The 17395-nt window shown below is 40.7% G+C and overlaps 1 protein-coding gene and 1 long non-coding RNA gene across 2 annotated transcripts in view; one reads left to right on the top strand and one right to left on the bottom strand.

Annotated features, from left to right (window-relative positions):
• Window positions 1-7953, top strand: part of SALL3 (spalt like transcription factor 3) — a 24641-nt gene extending 16688 nt beyond the window's left edge. Inside the window, exons 2-4 of the mRNA XM_061594059.1 lie at window positions 1-1565; window positions 1782-2122; window positions 4973-7953. The exon at window positions 1-1565 is cut by the window's left edge and continues 1405 nt beyond it. Of these exons, the coding sequence (XP_061450043.1) occupies window positions 1-1565; window positions 1782-2122; window positions 4973-5404 (2338 nt within the window). The 3' untranslated portion in view covers window positions 5405-7953. The remainder of the gene's footprint in view (window positions 1566-1781; window positions 2123-4972) is intronic.
• The window catches only part of LOC133369160 (uncharacterized), a 41380-nt gene continuing 24713 nt past the window's right edge, over window positions 729-17395 (bottom strand). Inside the window, exon 3 of the long non-coding RNA XR_009758832.1 lies at window positions 729-1319. This is a non-coding gene — a long non-coding RNA (uncharacterized LOC133369160). The remainder of the gene's footprint in view (window positions 1320-17395) is intronic.

Genomic DNA, 17395 nt, shown 5'->3' with positions numbered 1-17395 from the left:
ACACATTCAGATGAACCCATATCCAGTTCCAGAATACCTCGACAATGTTCCCACTTGTTCTGGGATTCCCTATGGAATGTCATTGCCACCTGAAAAACCAGTTACTACATGGTTGGATAGCAAGCCTGTGTTACCAACAGTTCCAACTTCAATTGGGTTGCAGCTTCCCCCAACAATACCAGGGGTGAGCAGTTATGGAGATTCCCCAAGTATTACTCCTATCAGTAGGTCACCCCAGAGGCCATCCCCTGCGTCCAGTGAATGCACTTCCTTATCCCCTAGCCTAAACAACTCTGAGTCCGGCATTCCTCTGTCTGCAGAATCCCCACAACCAATTCATAGTGGTTCAGCTATGACTAAAACTGAACCTGTCAATATTCCTGTGACAAATGCAAGGCTAGGAGATATTTCAGTAAGTGGTCAGATTTCTGCAGTGACCACATCTTCAGTTCCTAATGCTGTTACAGATAGCAGCATTTCCACAAGCATCCCAAACCCTGTGCTTCCAGCATTGTCTGAACAGTTCAAGGCTAAGTTTCCATTTGGTGGTCTACTAGACTCTATGCAAACATCAGAAACCTCAAAACTACAACAGCTTGTAGAGAACATCGATAAGAAGATGACAGATCCAAATCAATGTGTCATTTGTCACCGTGTGCTCAGTTGTCAGAGTGCTCTCAAAATGCATTACAGAACCCATACAGGAGAAAGACCATTTAAATGCAAAATTTGTGGACGTGCATTTACTACAAAAGGCAATCTAAAAACACATTTTGGAGTTCATCGAGCGAAGCCACCACTTAGAGTACAGCATTCGTGTCCTATTTGTCAGAAGAAATTTACAAATGCTGTTGTTCTTCAGCAGCATATTCGTATGCACATGGGTGGACAAATTCCAAACACACCATTACCAGAGGGCTTCCAAGATGCCATGGACTCAGAGCTTTCCTTTGATGAAAAGAATGCAGAAACACTGAGCAACTATGATGATGATATTGATGAAAATTCTATGGAGGAGGACCCAGAGTTAAAAGACACAGCAAGCGACTCCTCCAAACCACTTATACCTTATTCCACATCATGTCCACCTTCTCCTCCATCTGTAATTTCTAGCATTGCCGCTCTGGAAAATCAAATGAAAATGATTGATTCTGTCATGAACTGTCAACAGTTGACTAATCTAAAATCTATAGAAAATGGGTCAGGGGAAAGTGATCATTTAAGTAATGATTCTTCATCAGCTGTTGGAGAACTGGAGAGCCAGAGTGCAGGAAGTCCAGCAATGTCTGAATCTTCTTCATCCATGCAAGCCTTGTCTCCTGAAAACAGCATCAGTGAAAGTTTTAGATCAAAATCCCCATGTTTTAGTAACCAGGAAGAACAACAAGAAATACATTTAAAGACAGAAAAACCTGACAGTCCTCCTCCTCCTCCCCCCCCTCCTCCACCACCACCACCACCTGTTGAAAATGGAGGTGCACTGGATCTGACAGCCACCAATCCAGGAAGGCCAGTCATCAAAGAAGAAGCTCCTTTTAACCTGCTGTTCCTGAACAGAGAACGTGGTAAGTTTAAAAGTACTGTTTGTAATATCTGTGGCAAGCCTTTTGCTTGTAAGAGTGCATTGGAAATTCACTACCGCAGCCATACTAAAGAGCGTCCATTTGTATGTACCGTCTGCAATCGTGGGTGTTCCACTATGGGTAATTTAAAACAGCACTTACTGACACACAAGTTAAAAGAGCTGCCTTCTCAGTTATTTGAACCCAACTTTACTCTAGGTCCCAGCCAAAGTACTCCTAGCCTGGTCACCAGCACTGCGCCTACTATGATCAAAATGGAAGTGAATGGTCACAGCAAGCCGATCTCATTGGGCGAGGTTCCATCGCTTCCAGCTGGAATCCAGGTTCCTGCTGCACCACAGACAGTGATGAGCCCAGGCATCACTCCTATGCTGGCACCACCACCACGTCGAACTCCCAAACAGCACAACTGTCATTCATGTGGGAAGACCTTCTCCTCAGCAAGCGCACTGCAGATACATGAACGCACCCATACTGGTGAAAAGCCATTTGGTTGCACAATCTGTGGTAGAGCATTTACCACAAAAGGGAATCTTAAGGTAAGAAGGGAATCTTCAATATCAGAACTAAATTGTAAGAATGAAAGTTTAACAGTATGCTAAACCTCATGGGTAGCAGATTCTCGTGGTGTGTTTTTTCTTATCCAAATCAAAGGAGGGAGATCATGAAGGAAAATTGTGGCTATATTATGACATCCTTACAGCATACATTCTGAACCAAGTGTACGAACAAACATTTTGTGGGTACACACTATTCTACACTTTAAAAAAAAAGTTTATTTGTCCACATGAAAGTATTCCATTTTTAAAGTGTGTTTCAGGAATGTATTTTTTTTCTTATTAATGGCTTTTGTACTTTTACATTATGGTGGGGTGATGGTGTAAATACTTTGGTATTTAAAGAATGTACATTTAAAAAAAAACTCCAAAAGATTATTCAATTCAATGAAGCCTACTTACCATCTGTAAACAAATATTTATGTTGATCCTGTTTTTCTTGAAAGATCTGAGGTTATAGATTCCCGGAAGCACAAGATTTATGATAGTAGAACTGTTTTTAAAAAATCTAGTCACATCAGATTATATTTGAACCTTTCTGCTGCCTGATGTTCATGCCAATTTAACATATTAGGGTTTCTCATCCAGGGTTTCCAAATGCTCAGTGGGAAGTCCTTGTTGCAAATTGTGATTTCGAACTTGCATATAATGTTAAGGATAATGCAGATTTTTGATTTGATACTAAAGTAGTATTTAAAAAGTAAAGATGTGGTACCATCATTTATCCCTACATAAATCTGGTTACCTTAAAAATATTAGAGGCAGGTACAATATTTGCATGTAATGCTAAACCTTGGCTTAGCACTATGTGCATGAACTGTAAGGAGCTGGAAAAAGAGGCTTGGGTTTGTACACTCCTCCCCACTCTCACTTCTTCTTCTACATGGCCAGGTTTACCAGCATTTACTTTTAAGTTTTCTCTAATCTTGGTGTCGTCATTACGTGCAAATCAGGGAGCATGACTTATCACAAACTGGTTGATTAAACACGCTAGCTTCATAGCCTATACCTAGAAGTTGGCTTATTTAGAAATTTACTGGAGTTTGTGAGAAACCACAGTTCCTGGTTCCTGGTTTACAGGCAACAGGAAGACCAGATTAGGGGAAACTAATGGTAATGTCCTTCTCCTGGCACATAGGTGGAAGAGATGGGAGTGGGCAAGCCTGAGGCTTCAGACAAGCTCATTCCAGCTTGTGCATGTAGTGATAAACTATGGCTTACTGGTAATGTGTGAATGTGAACAGTAAAGGAGAAACATTTTAACTGATAGCAGTCTCAATCCAATTAAAGTTAATTGTGACTAAGCTCTATAGAAAGCAATGTTAATTAATTGTGACTTTTTCCATTGGTTTCTATGGTACTAGTCCCAACTAACATTAGATAGCTTGGCACAATTTAAGAAACATGGTTTGGATCCAAATACTCCATTATGTAACTAGAAGATACTTCTGTTTATTCAAGATGGCAACAATTCTTCTCTCATCAGCAGCCCCCAATGCCCCCCAAAAGCCACTCTGGAGATTCTCCAATCGTCCAAAATGGTTTTCAGGGAGCTTCAGGATGAGGTGAACCAGCAATCTCCTCTTTTCATATAGCAGAATCTTTGCATTATGCCTAAGGAGAAAATAAAATAATGAGGCTGCCATCCTATACCCACTTACCTGGGAGTAAGCTCAATTGAACTGAATGAAACTTACTTCTGAGTAGACATGTATAGGTTCATGCTGTAGTTACTGGTGAAGCAATCAAAATGGAGAATGGTTTATCTTTTTAAAAAATAAAATTTGCCATGGGCCTTAGTAGTTGGGTGGTTAAATATGATATTCTTTGTACACATGCATTGCAGTAGACCCTGTGGAACTCAGAGAAACTTAATTCCATGTGGACACGATTGGGTTGCATAAATCCAAATATGTTAATTAAAAAATTAAGTTAGAGAGAAGGGATGAAGCCCAATGCATTACTGCTGTGAGTTGCTCAGGGGTTACATGCCCTGCCACCTGTGTAGCCGTGGGCAAGCTGCATAGTCCCAAGGAGCCCAGGTGCCCCCCAGCTGGCAGTTGTGGACAAGGAAGGGGCTGGCTTGTGCAGCTGTGGCAAGCTGAGCAGGCCCTAACCAGCTGGGGAGGACTAGCCTCAGAGGGAGGCAATGGTAAACCCCCTCTGAATACCGCTTACCATGAAAACCCTATTCATAGGGTAGCCATAAGTCAGGATCGACTTGAAGGCAATCCCACTGCTTATCGAAGCATCTATTTCCATAAGGGGAGGTAGTTTTCACTGATTTCCCATTCCTGCTGCAGTCACCTGTGACCCTCAGAAATCTAATCCAGAGGGTTTAGTGACCCTCCAGAACAGTATGAAAGGCAGTGCATAGGGCTACAGGGCAAAGGGGAATCAGCAAAAATTGCTTCCCATTCTCTTATGGAAGCGGACACCTCTGTAGGATCAAAAACAGTTCTGCAAGTGGAAAAGCAGCACTGGATTTTACTCAGGGTTTTAGAGACAGGTGATAAAAGGATGTTAGTCTTTCAAATATCATGTGGGCCTAGTAATAATTTTTTTGGTGGTTTTTTTTGTACAAGAGACTACCCTAATCTCTTTTTAGCTTTGTCTGACATGGGAAAATGCACATTAGTTTTGCATTTACTTTTGGTATTAATATGGGGTGATTTATAAGAGATATATTGTTGAAATTGTTGTACCTTAATTTTATGTGAAAACCAAATTGTCTTTTACAATTAGTCTGCTATGTAGAATCTCTTTTTAGGCTATGTAGATAATTGTGGATTTTGCTTATTTGCCAATATTTTGTTTGTTTTTTCTCTAAAGGTTCACATGGGAACTCATATGTGGAATAATGCCCCTGCACGGCGTGGCCGTCGACTCTCTGTGGAAAACCCCATGGCTTTGTTAGGTGGTGATGCTCTGAAGTTTTCTGAAATGTTCCAAAAGGATTTGGCAGCTCGGGCAATGAATGTTGACCCAAATTTTTGGAACCAATACGCAGCAGCTATTACTAATGGACTTGCAATGAAGAACAATGAAATTTCTGTCATACAGAATGGAGGCATTCCCCAGCTCCCAGTAAGTTTAGGCGGAAGTGCCATTCCGTCTTTAAGTAACATTACCAGTGGAATGGACAAAGCTCGTACCGGCAGTAGCCCTCCCATCATTGGTTTGGACAAAGCGAGTTCTGAAACTGGAGCCAACCGCCCATTCACAAGGTTTATTGAGGATAATAAAGAGATTGGCATAAATTAACAGCATTCAGTACAAGTAACTGTTGGACCACTACTCAACACAACATTTGTTCTTTCATGTACAGTTTTGGGAGTTAAGCAGTAGTTTTGTGACCTAATTGCCTAAGTTCCCTTTAAGATTTTCTCCACAGCAGAAATACATAACTTTGTGTCTGCTGAAAAGTTGTCTTGCAAGATTTGCATGGTACTACTTTCAACAGTAAGCTGACTGTTAGTGAGAACTTCAGAATCTTTTTAATTTAAATACATGATAAATCATTGGATAAACTGCATTAGGGACTGAAGGAGGCTAAATTGTTTCAATTTTTGTTCTTTGACAAAACAAAATGCCACCATTTGAATAAAAGGGGGCTTCTTCATGGCATCTCAGTCCAGCTCCTCCTTTGCTGGTTTTGTTCCACTTAGCTAGAAACTTGAACTATGTTTTTAGAAATCCTCTAACATTCAATAAATGATTTAGTACCCTAATGCTGTGTATAATTACAGTATTCTTGTCTGTAGTATTTATAATGTAAAGATAATGCGGGTAACAGACAATATACTAGCTCCATCCTTAAATTAAGCTTTTGTATTGCAAAATACACCTGGCTATGTGATTTTTTTAAAAAGCAAGTTTTGTTTTCCTATAAATAAGTGGTTTATTTCAATGCAGGCAAAATTGTGAAGTTTTATTGGGAAAGATAGCATGCTGTTCATGTGCAAGTACCTGTCAGTAACAAATCATTTTAATTTAAATATTTGTAGCTGCTATGTGGACAGTTGTTCTATTAAATGAAAAAAATGTAGTGTGGACTTCAGTTCATGGTTGGAAAACAAGTTACAGACAAACCTTATCACCACAGATTATTCACAACATTCTAAGCAGTTGTGAATGAAACTTCATGTTATCAAAGGCTGTACAATAAAAAGGCAGTGTTTGTATAATGTGGTTGCAAACTCTTAATTTATACTATTGCACTTTTAGTATTTTATATTTAGGGAGGTTTGTCTATAATTTGAATCTGAACAAAGATGTAAACTATTTTATGAATAGTACTTTGGCTTGAGGAAAAAGTGGGGGGGATATTTTGCTGCATTTGTCTTTAAGGTCAAACAGTATGAGAGATCTGTGCTCCTTTAAACAGGAAAGCCACTAAGAACTGTCAGATTCTTGAGTAGAATGGGGCCTGCCATTTCTTAAACCGAAATGATTCATTTAACTTTTCTATAAGCCCACCCTCCAACAGACCTTTGATATGTTAATCTTAGGGCTGTGATATCAGTGCAAGCCTAGGAGAGGCTAAAGAAAACATTGTGTAGGCTTAATTTTGCTGTAATCTGTTCTGTCTCTTTCACTCCCACCCACAAGCAAGATGCTGACTGCTTAATAGCACTGGTATGTAAAAGCAAATCAGAAAACAAAAATATTAAGTATCAGTCGTAACTTGAACTTAAATACCCAACTCTTACTGTTTTTTAATATTCTAAAATTTACTACAAAGCACAATGTACTCTGATTACTCAAATACAATTTTCAGTTGTTTTAAGCATTGTTTAAAATTGTGACAAAAGGGAATGTTTCCACTCTTAAGCTAGGGTGCTGGTGAGGCTGGGGCGAAATCAAAACTTGAACAGTAAATGTTTTGTGTACTACCTCATTTTTGTGCATTACAAGCATGGTGGAGTCTGACACTATGAACTTCCGTCCAACAAAATTGTTCAAGGGACATTATGGGTAGCTGGGAAACAGCACAAGATGTTTTATGCCCCTGAAGAAAGAATCAGACAGTGAGTTCTTCTCAGTTGAGATGAAAATAAAATAGGACAATCTCTTTCTTGTGTAACAACAACAAAAAATATTACTTTAAGAGGATGGACTGTTTCTGCCATCGTGTCATTGAATGAAAAGTTTAAAAGACTTAGCAGTTTGTTTCTGTTTTGAAATGAACAATTAACTATTACAGCTCTGTTTTCTACAGCAGTGATACACAAAATATATATGTGCATATGTTCGTGCATATATAATATATATATGTAGGTATGTATGTGTGTGTGTATATTTATATATATGTATATATACACACACACACATATATATAGATATATATAGAAAATAAACATCCTTATAACACCTTCTACCATCGGTGACCACCATTTGTGTTTGGGGTGTTTCAAAATTGGGAAACAGAAAACTGAGGTGGCTTAATGTTGCTGTTTTTCAGCAAATGAATGTTTTTATTTATCTGTGTCCATTTCTGGTGTGAATTTTTTTTATTAGTATTTGGTACCATGTAGTGTTATCTCTTCTCCCTAAAGGATGTGCATAACTTAAAAAGAGATGTAAAGTGTTGTAAATAAGATGGCTGATGAAGGTACAGTAAGACTGACCCCATTTTGTATTCAGGGTTAGGTCATTCCTGTCTGCATGGTGAAGAGAGACACTATTTTTATACTGTGATACCATGTAGGGCTAGGAGCCTCCCTGAACCAGCTGGGAATTGTTACCTAGATCCAATATTTTTTATTATTAAATCTTGTTGGCTTGACACATCTACTGATTGAAATGGATGTCTTAGTCTAGGTTACTATTTTTGTCATATGGAATTGAATAAAATGCAGGATGTAATATTATTTCTGAATTGTGTTCCATGATTATTCTAATAACAGAAGGAGATACAAGAGTGAGGCCATCCATGGCAAATTGATGTCAATGACATTTAATTGTCAGGTGTGAAAGTTAAATATGGTTGGCACCTTAGATTTACACAATCTGAACATAGTCCAGAGTACTAGCATTGGGAAACCACTTTTTGCAATAAAAATCACAGAGTGCCACAGACAACACTACTGCAGCAATGAAAGAAAAGCTGGATCAAAATGATTGTGCTCTGATGCAATCCTCTTTTGCTGTCTCCCTGGGAGCAATTGTGTTCTATTCAATTTACACATATTTAAATTCAATTTACACAAACCACTCTGCATATTTACTCTCAATGACTGTGAATCAGAGATTCAGCGATGCACACATAATAGGTAGTGCATATTCAGATTTTTTCTGCAGTTTTTATTTCTGTTTTCATCCTTGCCAAATCAAAGTTACTGCTGAAGCAAAAATTGCAGCAAAAATCTAAGGGGGATTGCATAGATCCTGAATGCATGAATTTATGGATCCCAGTGAATAACTGAAAAGCATGCCTTGTCTCTTGTTTTATTACTGGCAAGGAACTTTCTATATAGCAAACCATTTATGGATACCTATCTTGTTGGACTTAAATAGTGCTATTGGCTGCTAATGTGTGGCACTAAGATAAGTGGATCATACCTCAGAGCAATGTGCTTATGGAAGTAAATGTTCTTGCAGCAATGGAGGTATTTAACAGTCACAGCCTACCTTTTTGAAGTTGGATTTAAACCTTTTCACGAGAAGTCTGTGCAAAGATTTTTCATATTTACAAATTGAAGTAAGTACGATAAGGTCTTTTTTTTACTGAGTTTATCACAAATATGCCAGTCTGACTGATACAGAATTATCTGAGGTTAGTTTTACAGCTGCAACACTGAAGTGCAAATTTTGATGACATTGGCTACGTGTCATTCTTCAGAAGCTGCTGAAAGTGGGAATGAAAACATAGGTCACAGGATACAAGAACAAGGACTGCAGATGCCTTTTTTGTTTTTTGAAGGGGGAATCTCTCTTTCAAAAATATAATTTTTGCCTGCCATAGATTAAGGGGGGGTTACACTGGAATTCAGTTGATATATGGAAGGCAGCCTATAATTATTTAACATTTAAAATGCATTAATATGTTAAATGGGACTGAATCTTTAAAACTATACACTTACAAATTTTCCATTTATATAATATGAATATTTGTATTGAAAAAACGCATAAAATTATACTATTAATGACTTCTCTTTTCATGCCTTATATTATCTATTTCAGTAAAGGTGTAACAAAATCACTTAACTGTTAGGTATGGATGCCAAGCAAACTGGTAATTTGTGGATTCTCCTCTCTTGCTAGCTAACTGTTGGTGTAAAGCAACATCAGTGTTGAACACCATCAATGAGAACAATTTTGCTCTGTTCACCAGTTCCTATATTTAAATAGGCCAGAATCCTTTGCTTTTTTTACAATTATAAATCAGGATGCCATTTGGATAGCTGATTTTACTTTACTACTGGTTTGTACAACCTTTCTAGACTTGCTTCAGTATCCCTGCCAAGGACATGTATCACTATCAACAGTTGTACAATTTCCCCATCTCTTAATCTATCAAATCAAACCTATTTCATACATCATTTATAAAGACTAATGTGCTTTACAAAGCTTAATATGTCATTAGTTTGTGTTTCCTGGTTCTGAGGGCCACTTGATGCTCTTATACTAGCATATATGCCACACTAAATAGCTGCAAGAGCTTTGAGAAAGACAGCGGTCACATAAAATTGCCGCTTAGGACAGGGGTCCCTTGTTTATTATTGGTAATTGCAGTTCTACTGAAAGTGCTCAGAGAAATGTACCATGTAAAACCAAAAACATATCAAAACATCTAAAGCAAAATACCACTTTTAAAAAACTATAAAACAGAGTTAAACTATGAGTAGTTAAAAACAATTCATGGACTACTTCATATTTCAGAAATTTTGTCTAGAGTCAGTAGAAAACTTGTTACGGACAGAATTTGTTCATATTTGTTTATAAAGGATGAATTGTGTGTGTTCTAATCAAGCCAACTTTATTTAGTCTTTCCTTCTGTTTCAAAAGTATGTGGGGAATAATAGGTATGCTTTCTAAAAATCCCAAGTTAATAATGGGAAATTGTTCTGTAGAAATATAAGGCATATTATTACTATTTTGATCAACAGGTATTTAAGATCAGCTTTCCAAATGAATACTTAAGGAATAAAATAATTATTATATGACAAGATGCTACTCTCAAAACTGCCCTACTTATTTTTGCTGCACTACTGAGGTAGAAGACCAAGCACTTTACAATTTGGCAGATTAAATGAAGCCACACAAAGTTTTTTGAAATATTAAGTCTTTCACTGATGGTGAAATAGCACTGTTGTATGAGGTCTTGTGATTGCTCGTTAGAGAATGGTGCAAGCTAAGGTTGCAATCCTGATCCAGTTTATGTGGAAGTAAGTTTCATCGATTTCTATTGGACTACCAAATAAAGGTGATTGAGGTTGGGCTGCATGGTCTTCTATTTTATTTCCTTGTCTGATTTGCTCTCCCATCGGATTCAGTCATCATGATGAAAGGAACAGCCCTGTAGCCATCCGAAGAAATGATTCAGAGTCCAGTTGTACCATTTGACCATTGCTGTAAATACACTGATTTGAGCATCGTTATTCCTTAGTGACATACATTATTGAATGGATAATCTGAAGGTGGTCTAATACATTTCTTTCCAAAATACAGTGCATCCATTCCTGTTATCAGTCAAGAATTTTCCCATTTTTGTTCTCCAAGTAAGCACATGTATGAAAGCTTGCTTAAAATTTGGACCTAAAACCTTTGCATTGAGACCTGATTAGTAATGAAGTATGGATATTTTGCAAATACGAATTTCAAAAGGATTTAGATTTTTGCAAATGTATTTGTAGGATTTAGGCCTTAGGTTGCTAGTTTGAAGCATATAATAAGAATTTTAGCAGCTATAAAAAGGCCAAAATATCTATTACTAAATGGCTGGTACAGCTCTGAAATCACCATGTGCTCAGTACTTCGGACACAATCCAACTCACCTTTCCACCGGGCTGGGGCGAGTTGGATGCTGCAGAGCCTGGGCTGCGCTGGCAGGCTCCTGGCTATGCCAGCCTCCGCCAGCAGCAGCCCTCCTCCATGGCTGAGCCGTGGTGCTGCTAGGAGCCTGCTGGCACCACCGGGGGCCTGCCAGGGACGGCCAGCCTAGCAGAAGCCCCAAAAATGGCACGTTCCAGGGGCATAGCAGGGGAGGAGCCATGGGGGGAACTTAAGCGAGATCCTCCTTGCATTCAGACCACTCCCCCACAATCTTCACCAGCCAAAAGGCCGACACAGTAAAATAATTTTTATTCCCCATTGTAGCATATGGGGGGCTCTTACTGTCCAGGAGACCTGTTTGTTATAGGCGGCGCTTCCCGGCCAGCTCATGCGTGCGACTCCTGACAGAGCCGGCGTTCAGCTGAGCTGCTGGCTCCCAAGCAGGAGGAGGATCCGGCAGACCTTTCTGCCAGCTCCTCAGCCAGCCCTCCTTGGATTGCTCTGCCCGTTCGTATTTTGTTTTTAGCATTTGCAATTAATGAGACTTACGTATTTTATTCTGTGGGCTGAAATTCTATTAGGAGTAGCTTTAAATGGTCCAAAAGTAATTCAGATTAAAAATCTTCAAAGTCTAACATGAACACAACACCCATTTTTGTTCAAGTTATTGATAGATTGGCTACACCTGTAGCTATTTTGGTGTAAAAACTGGCAACAGGCTCTAAGGAAAGATGAACAGATATTTTCATAATATTCTGATATTAGTTCTTTCAGAATATGCTGATCATTAAACTAATCTTTAACAGTTGGCTGGAAGAATCTAGTTGCTGGCTCACTAGATCAGTGGTTCCCAATTCCCCCCTCACGAACCATTTAAAAATGGCTAAGGATCTTGGCAGACCACTTAATTTTTCCTGTCTGTTGTAACAATTATAATATGCTGTGCTAGATGCAGTATGATTTTTAATTATATTTTTATTGCTTCTTTTATTTCTTATATTGCATTTTATTATATTACACATTGAGGATTACCTGAATGAAACTCATGAACCACAGTGGTCTGTGGGCTACAGTTTGGGAACCCTTCCACTAGATAATTACTCAGTGGAGACAAGTGTACCTGTTACTAGCATATAGAACATACATTGATACAATATGTACTGAATTTCTCTTCAGAAATTAGGTTGGTCGGTAACATCTAAGCATTTTCATGTTGGATGAGATAATTTTGGAAAATCTTCATTGTTCAAATCCTATTGAGAAGCTGTACCAAACATTTCTCTCTGATTTGATAGCACTGTCATCTAGCAAGTGCACAGTTAGCATATCATTGGTGGACCTTCAGAAAAGCCCTACAACTGGGGCCAACCTACACATTACACATGGCAAAGCTAAGTTTCTCAGTGAATGTACACTCAACAGATAGCAGCAATAAATCCCGACTCTCTGATGATATTCCTGTTTTCAAGTTTCCATTTGTCACATTCACACTGTAAAGTTTTAGGTATACCCTGCAATATGTAGAAAGATGCCATTGTTACCTGGCTAAGATGCTGAAAAATTGCTATACTAAAAGCTATTCCAAGCTGAGTTTTACCTGGAACAATGTACTACACTTGTGAAGAATGTTACTTTCCCACTTTACCTTCTATAGATCAGGTTGTAAACTAGATTGTACTTAAATTTCTGGTCCAGGTCCCTGTTGGAAGCGGGGGCAAGAGCAACTCCTGTTTTGTTCTTTTGTTTAAGCTCCAGAGGGAAGATAGAGCTAGGGTCCTCCAACTGTCCGGGAGAGAGGAGACATCCCTTTCTCTCTGCTCTCTCCAAGCATGGGGCTAACTCCTACACCTGGGCATTATGCCTCCAACTTAGCTAGTTAGTTAGAACTAGATATGCTTTTCTATCTACAATGTATTTCTATAAATAAAGTAGCTTTTATTTTACTAAGTCTCCAGTCTCAGTGATGCTGATGCAGGGTAAAAGCCTCCTTTCTTAGGTAAATGCATGCACACACTGGCACACTCGCATTTCAACAATCTGCTGTTACTCTCTGCTTGCTGTGGTGCTGCTTTTAAATGAAATTAAGCAACACAACTACACACAGCGCAACAAGGGTTACGGGCCCAGCAAACTAAGTTGAATGCAAGTTGTAGCTGAAGCTGAAAGTGCTTGTATGTAATTTACAAGGGAGACTTTAAGTTAGAAAGGAAAGCAGAACAGAGATAGAAAGGATGGCTGAACTTTTTCAGTAGTGGCTCCCTCACTTTGGAATTCTTTGCCAACTGACGTCCGTCAGGCCCCTTCCTTGTTATGCTTTCGTTGGGCCTTGAAAACCTGGCTCTTTAACCAGGCTTGGGAAGGGGGTTAGGGTGGCAGAGGGTAGTTCCGTGGGGGTTTATTCAGTTTTAAATTTTATATTGTTTGCTTTTTGAATTGTTTTTACATGGATTGTATTTTGTTGTACGTCGCCCAGAGTGGCAGATTAACCTCTGCCAGATGGGCGTCTAACAAATCTAACAAATAAATAAATAAATAAATAAATATCTTTGCTCGAGAGACACGTTCCAAGGCTGGAGAAAGATAACTTCAATCTATGGGATTTAAGGTTTAAAGCACTCCTGGAAGAGAAGGACTGGAAGAAATGGAGATGTAAGAATGCAAAAGTAAAATCTCTGCTTATTTCTGCTCTATCAGATGAAGCATTGAATATCTGTACAGGCTGCAACAGTGTAAAAGAAATTTGTGAAATGCTGCAGGGAGTCTATAACAAGAAAACAAAGAGCCACGTCTTATTTCTGTACAAAGAGTTGTTTTCCCTGAAATAAACTAATGAAAGAGGCAGCCTAAGTAAACACTTAGAGAATTTTACAAGCCTTCTTGCTAGACTTGAAAGGTGTGGAAAAGTATTAGAATTAGAAAAGGCATTGCTTTTAAGCTCTCTTAATCAGGATCATAAATTAATTTGCTGTGTACTAGAGAATTCTGAACAAAGCTTGAATCAAATCATATCGTATTTAAAGGACCAAGATTTTAAGGAAAAGCAGGAAATGCAGGCTGTCTCTGAGCAGGCTAACCTTGCTAGAGGCAGACATGAAAGGGACAAAAGGATGAGTCATCAACTCAATCCACAAAAGAGTCAAGACAGGCGGGATCTGTGTTTCAAATGTGGCTCTCCAAATCATTTTCAAAGGAATTGCGATAGGGGGCAGACAAGAGCAAGGCCTGACTTCAAACAGCCAGCAGAAATAGAGAATTTTAGCTTCTATGTGCCTCATCAAGGCAAGAGTGACTGTAAAAGCAGATTTTTAATTGACTCAGGATCCACTTCACATATAATAATCGATAGGAACCTGTTTAAAAGTTTTGAAAGTCACAAGCAAAAGATACTGACAGCGTCTAGAGAGGAAATTTTCTCTGAAGGAAAAGGGAAAGTTCAAGTATTGTGCCAGGTGGGACATGAGGAAAGAAAGATAGAACTGAAAGACTGTTTATATGTTCCAGACTTTAAAGACAATTTAATCAGTGTTACCAGGATATTAGAATTTGGAGGCGAATTGCATATAAGTGGAGAATTTTGCCATGTTCTAAGTAAAGGAGTAATAAGTTGCACTGCAAAAGTGAAAGATGGACTTTTAATTCTTGAACGCTTGGAAAATATGCATGCAAATGTGGTCAAGGAAACCAGTGACTTTCAATGCTTACATACCTGGCATTGAAGGATGGGACATGCAAGCCTAACCAGAATTACTGCTCTTGAAAAAGAGAATTTAGCAAGAGGCATTAAAATGAAACAATGCAATTGTACACACTTAACTTGCGAGTGCTGTATTAAAACTAGAGACCCAGTGCCTGCAGGGGGAAGAGGGCCATCACCGCCCAGGGAGGGAGAGCCATCTGCCTGCTTGTGCTGCTGCAGCTTGGTTACCATCACCACCCTCTCCTTCTTGGGCTTCTGTTCTGCAGGTTGGCACCTTGCAGGACCAGGACCCAGGTACTCAGCCAGCTGTGCCTGATATTGTTCCACCTGTCCCTTCCTCAGAGGGGATACATAAGCCAGCTGACTGAGGTGGCTCCTGCTTTGCCTTTTTGTGAGTCTTGAATCATGTGCCTGGGAGAGAGGATTCAGAGCCAAGTGGGGAGACTTGAGGGGCCCCCAATTAGTGTAGTGATGGGTAGAGGGAGATATGGCGTTGTGAGGACTTGCAAGGTAAGGGGAACGCGGCCCAGGCAGTTAACGGCTGTGCCTTGTTCTGGTCCTCCCCATACCCACAGGTTTGTTGGTTGCCCTATCAGCCAGCTCTCAGGCCTCCGGATGCTGCTCCTAAACGCCAGATCGGTGCATAATAAGATCTCCCTCATTCACGATTTAATTGTGGATGAGGCAGATGATCTGGCATGTATAACCGAGACCTGGGTGGGTGAGGAGGGAGGAGTCAGTCCCTCCCAGCTATGTCCACCAGGGTACCTGGTCCAACATCAGGGTAGACCTGAGGGTTGGGGGGGGGTTGCTGTGGTCTATAGGAGCTCCATCTCCCTCTACAAGCACCCTGTCCATGTGACTACTGGTCTGAAGTGTTTGCACCTTATGTTGGGTCAGCGGGACAGACTGGGGATTCTGTTGGTGTCCTTAGCTGAGCTGACGGAGGTGGTCTTGGGTGTACTGTTGCGATCCCCCAGACTGTTGTTTCTGGGGGATGTCATCATTCATGCAGAGGCCGCCTTATCCGGGGCGGCTCAGGATTTCATGGTTTCCATGACAACCATGGGACTGTCTGTCCCAATATGCCATTGGCCCAACACATGTAGCAGGGCATACTCTAGATCTGGTTTTTGCAACTAGACATGGAGTTGGTGATCTGAATGTGGGGGGGCCTTACATCAGTCCCTCTGTCATGGACAGATCACTGCTTGCTGAAGTTTAGACTCACAGCAGCTTTTCCCCTCTGCAAGGGTGGGGGACCTATTAAGTTGGTCCGCCCCCAGAGACTAATGGATCCAGATGGTTTCCAAAGGGCTCTGGGGAGTTTTCCGGCTGATAGGGATGGCACTCCTGTCGAAACCCTGGTTGAACTGTGGAATACAGAAATGACCTGGGCAGTTGACATGATTGCTCCTGAGTGCCCTCTACTGTGTAGAGCTCGTACGGCTCCATGGTATACCCGAGAGCTGAGGGCAATGAAACAATATCAGAGACAGCTTGAGTGCAGATGGAGACGAACTCCTGGTAGATGCAATTATACACTGGTAAGTGCCTATGGTAAGCTGTATTTAGGGGCAGTAAGGGCAGCAAAAAAACAATATTTTGCTGCCACTATGGAATCATCACTGTGCCGCCTAGCGGAGCTCTTCAGAATTGTCCGGGGGCTATTACACTCTGGCCCCAGGGGCATGGTAGAACCATCTGAAGCCTGCTGTAATGAATTTGCTAGGCACTTCCAGGATAAAATCGTTAGCATCCATCAGGACTTAGACTCCAGTGTTATAGCAGATGAATCAAGCGAGGTATCCAGAGCACAGCCTGTCCCGATTTCTTGGATGAGTTTCAGTTGGTGCAGCTTGAGGACGTTGACAAGGTGCTTGGACAGGTTCGTGCAACCACTTCTGTGCTGGATCCTTGGCCTTCTTGGCTAATAAAAGCTAGCAGGGATGGAACAACCGGCTGGGCCAGGGAGGTGATTAATGCCTCTCTGCGAGAGGGGGGTGGTCCCTGGCTGCCTGAAAGAGGCAGTAGTGAGACCACTCCTGAAGAGGCCCTCCCTGGACCCAGTAAATTTTAATAACTATAGGCCGGTAGCAAATGTTCCATTCCTGGGCAAGGTCCTTGAACGAGTGGTTGCGGGCCAGCTCCAGACAGTCTTGGATGAGACCGATTATCTGGATCCATTTCAGTCAGGTTTCAGGCCTGGTTTTGGCACAGAAACAGCCTTGGTCGCCCTGTATGATCACCTTTGTCGGGAGAGATACAGGGGGAGTGTGACTCTGCTGATTCTCCTTGATCTCTCAGCGGCTTTCGATACCATCGACCATGGTATCCTTCTGGGAAGACTGGCTGAATTGGGAGTGGGAGGTACTGCATGGCAGTGGTTGCACTCCTACTTGGCAGGTCGCCTCCAGAAGGTGGTGCTTAGGGAACATTGCTCGGCACCCTGGATTCTCCAGTATGGGGTTCCTCAGGGGTCAGTTCTGTCCCTCATGCTGTTCAACATCTACATGAAACCATTGGGTGCGGTCATCCGGAGCTTAGGAGTGCGTTGCCAT

The sequence above is a fragment of the Rhineura floridana genome, chromosome 1 (genome assembly GCF_030035675.1).
Source record: "Rhineura floridana isolate rRhiFlo1 chromosome 1, rRhiFlo1.hap2, whole genome shotgun sequence".
NCBI classification, from domain to species: Eukaryota; Metazoa; Chordata; class Lepidosauria; order Squamata; family Rhineuridae; genus Rhineura; species Rhineura floridana.
Note: the sequence above shows the minus strand (reverse complement) of the source record. Positions and strands in the feature narration are given on the sequence as shown.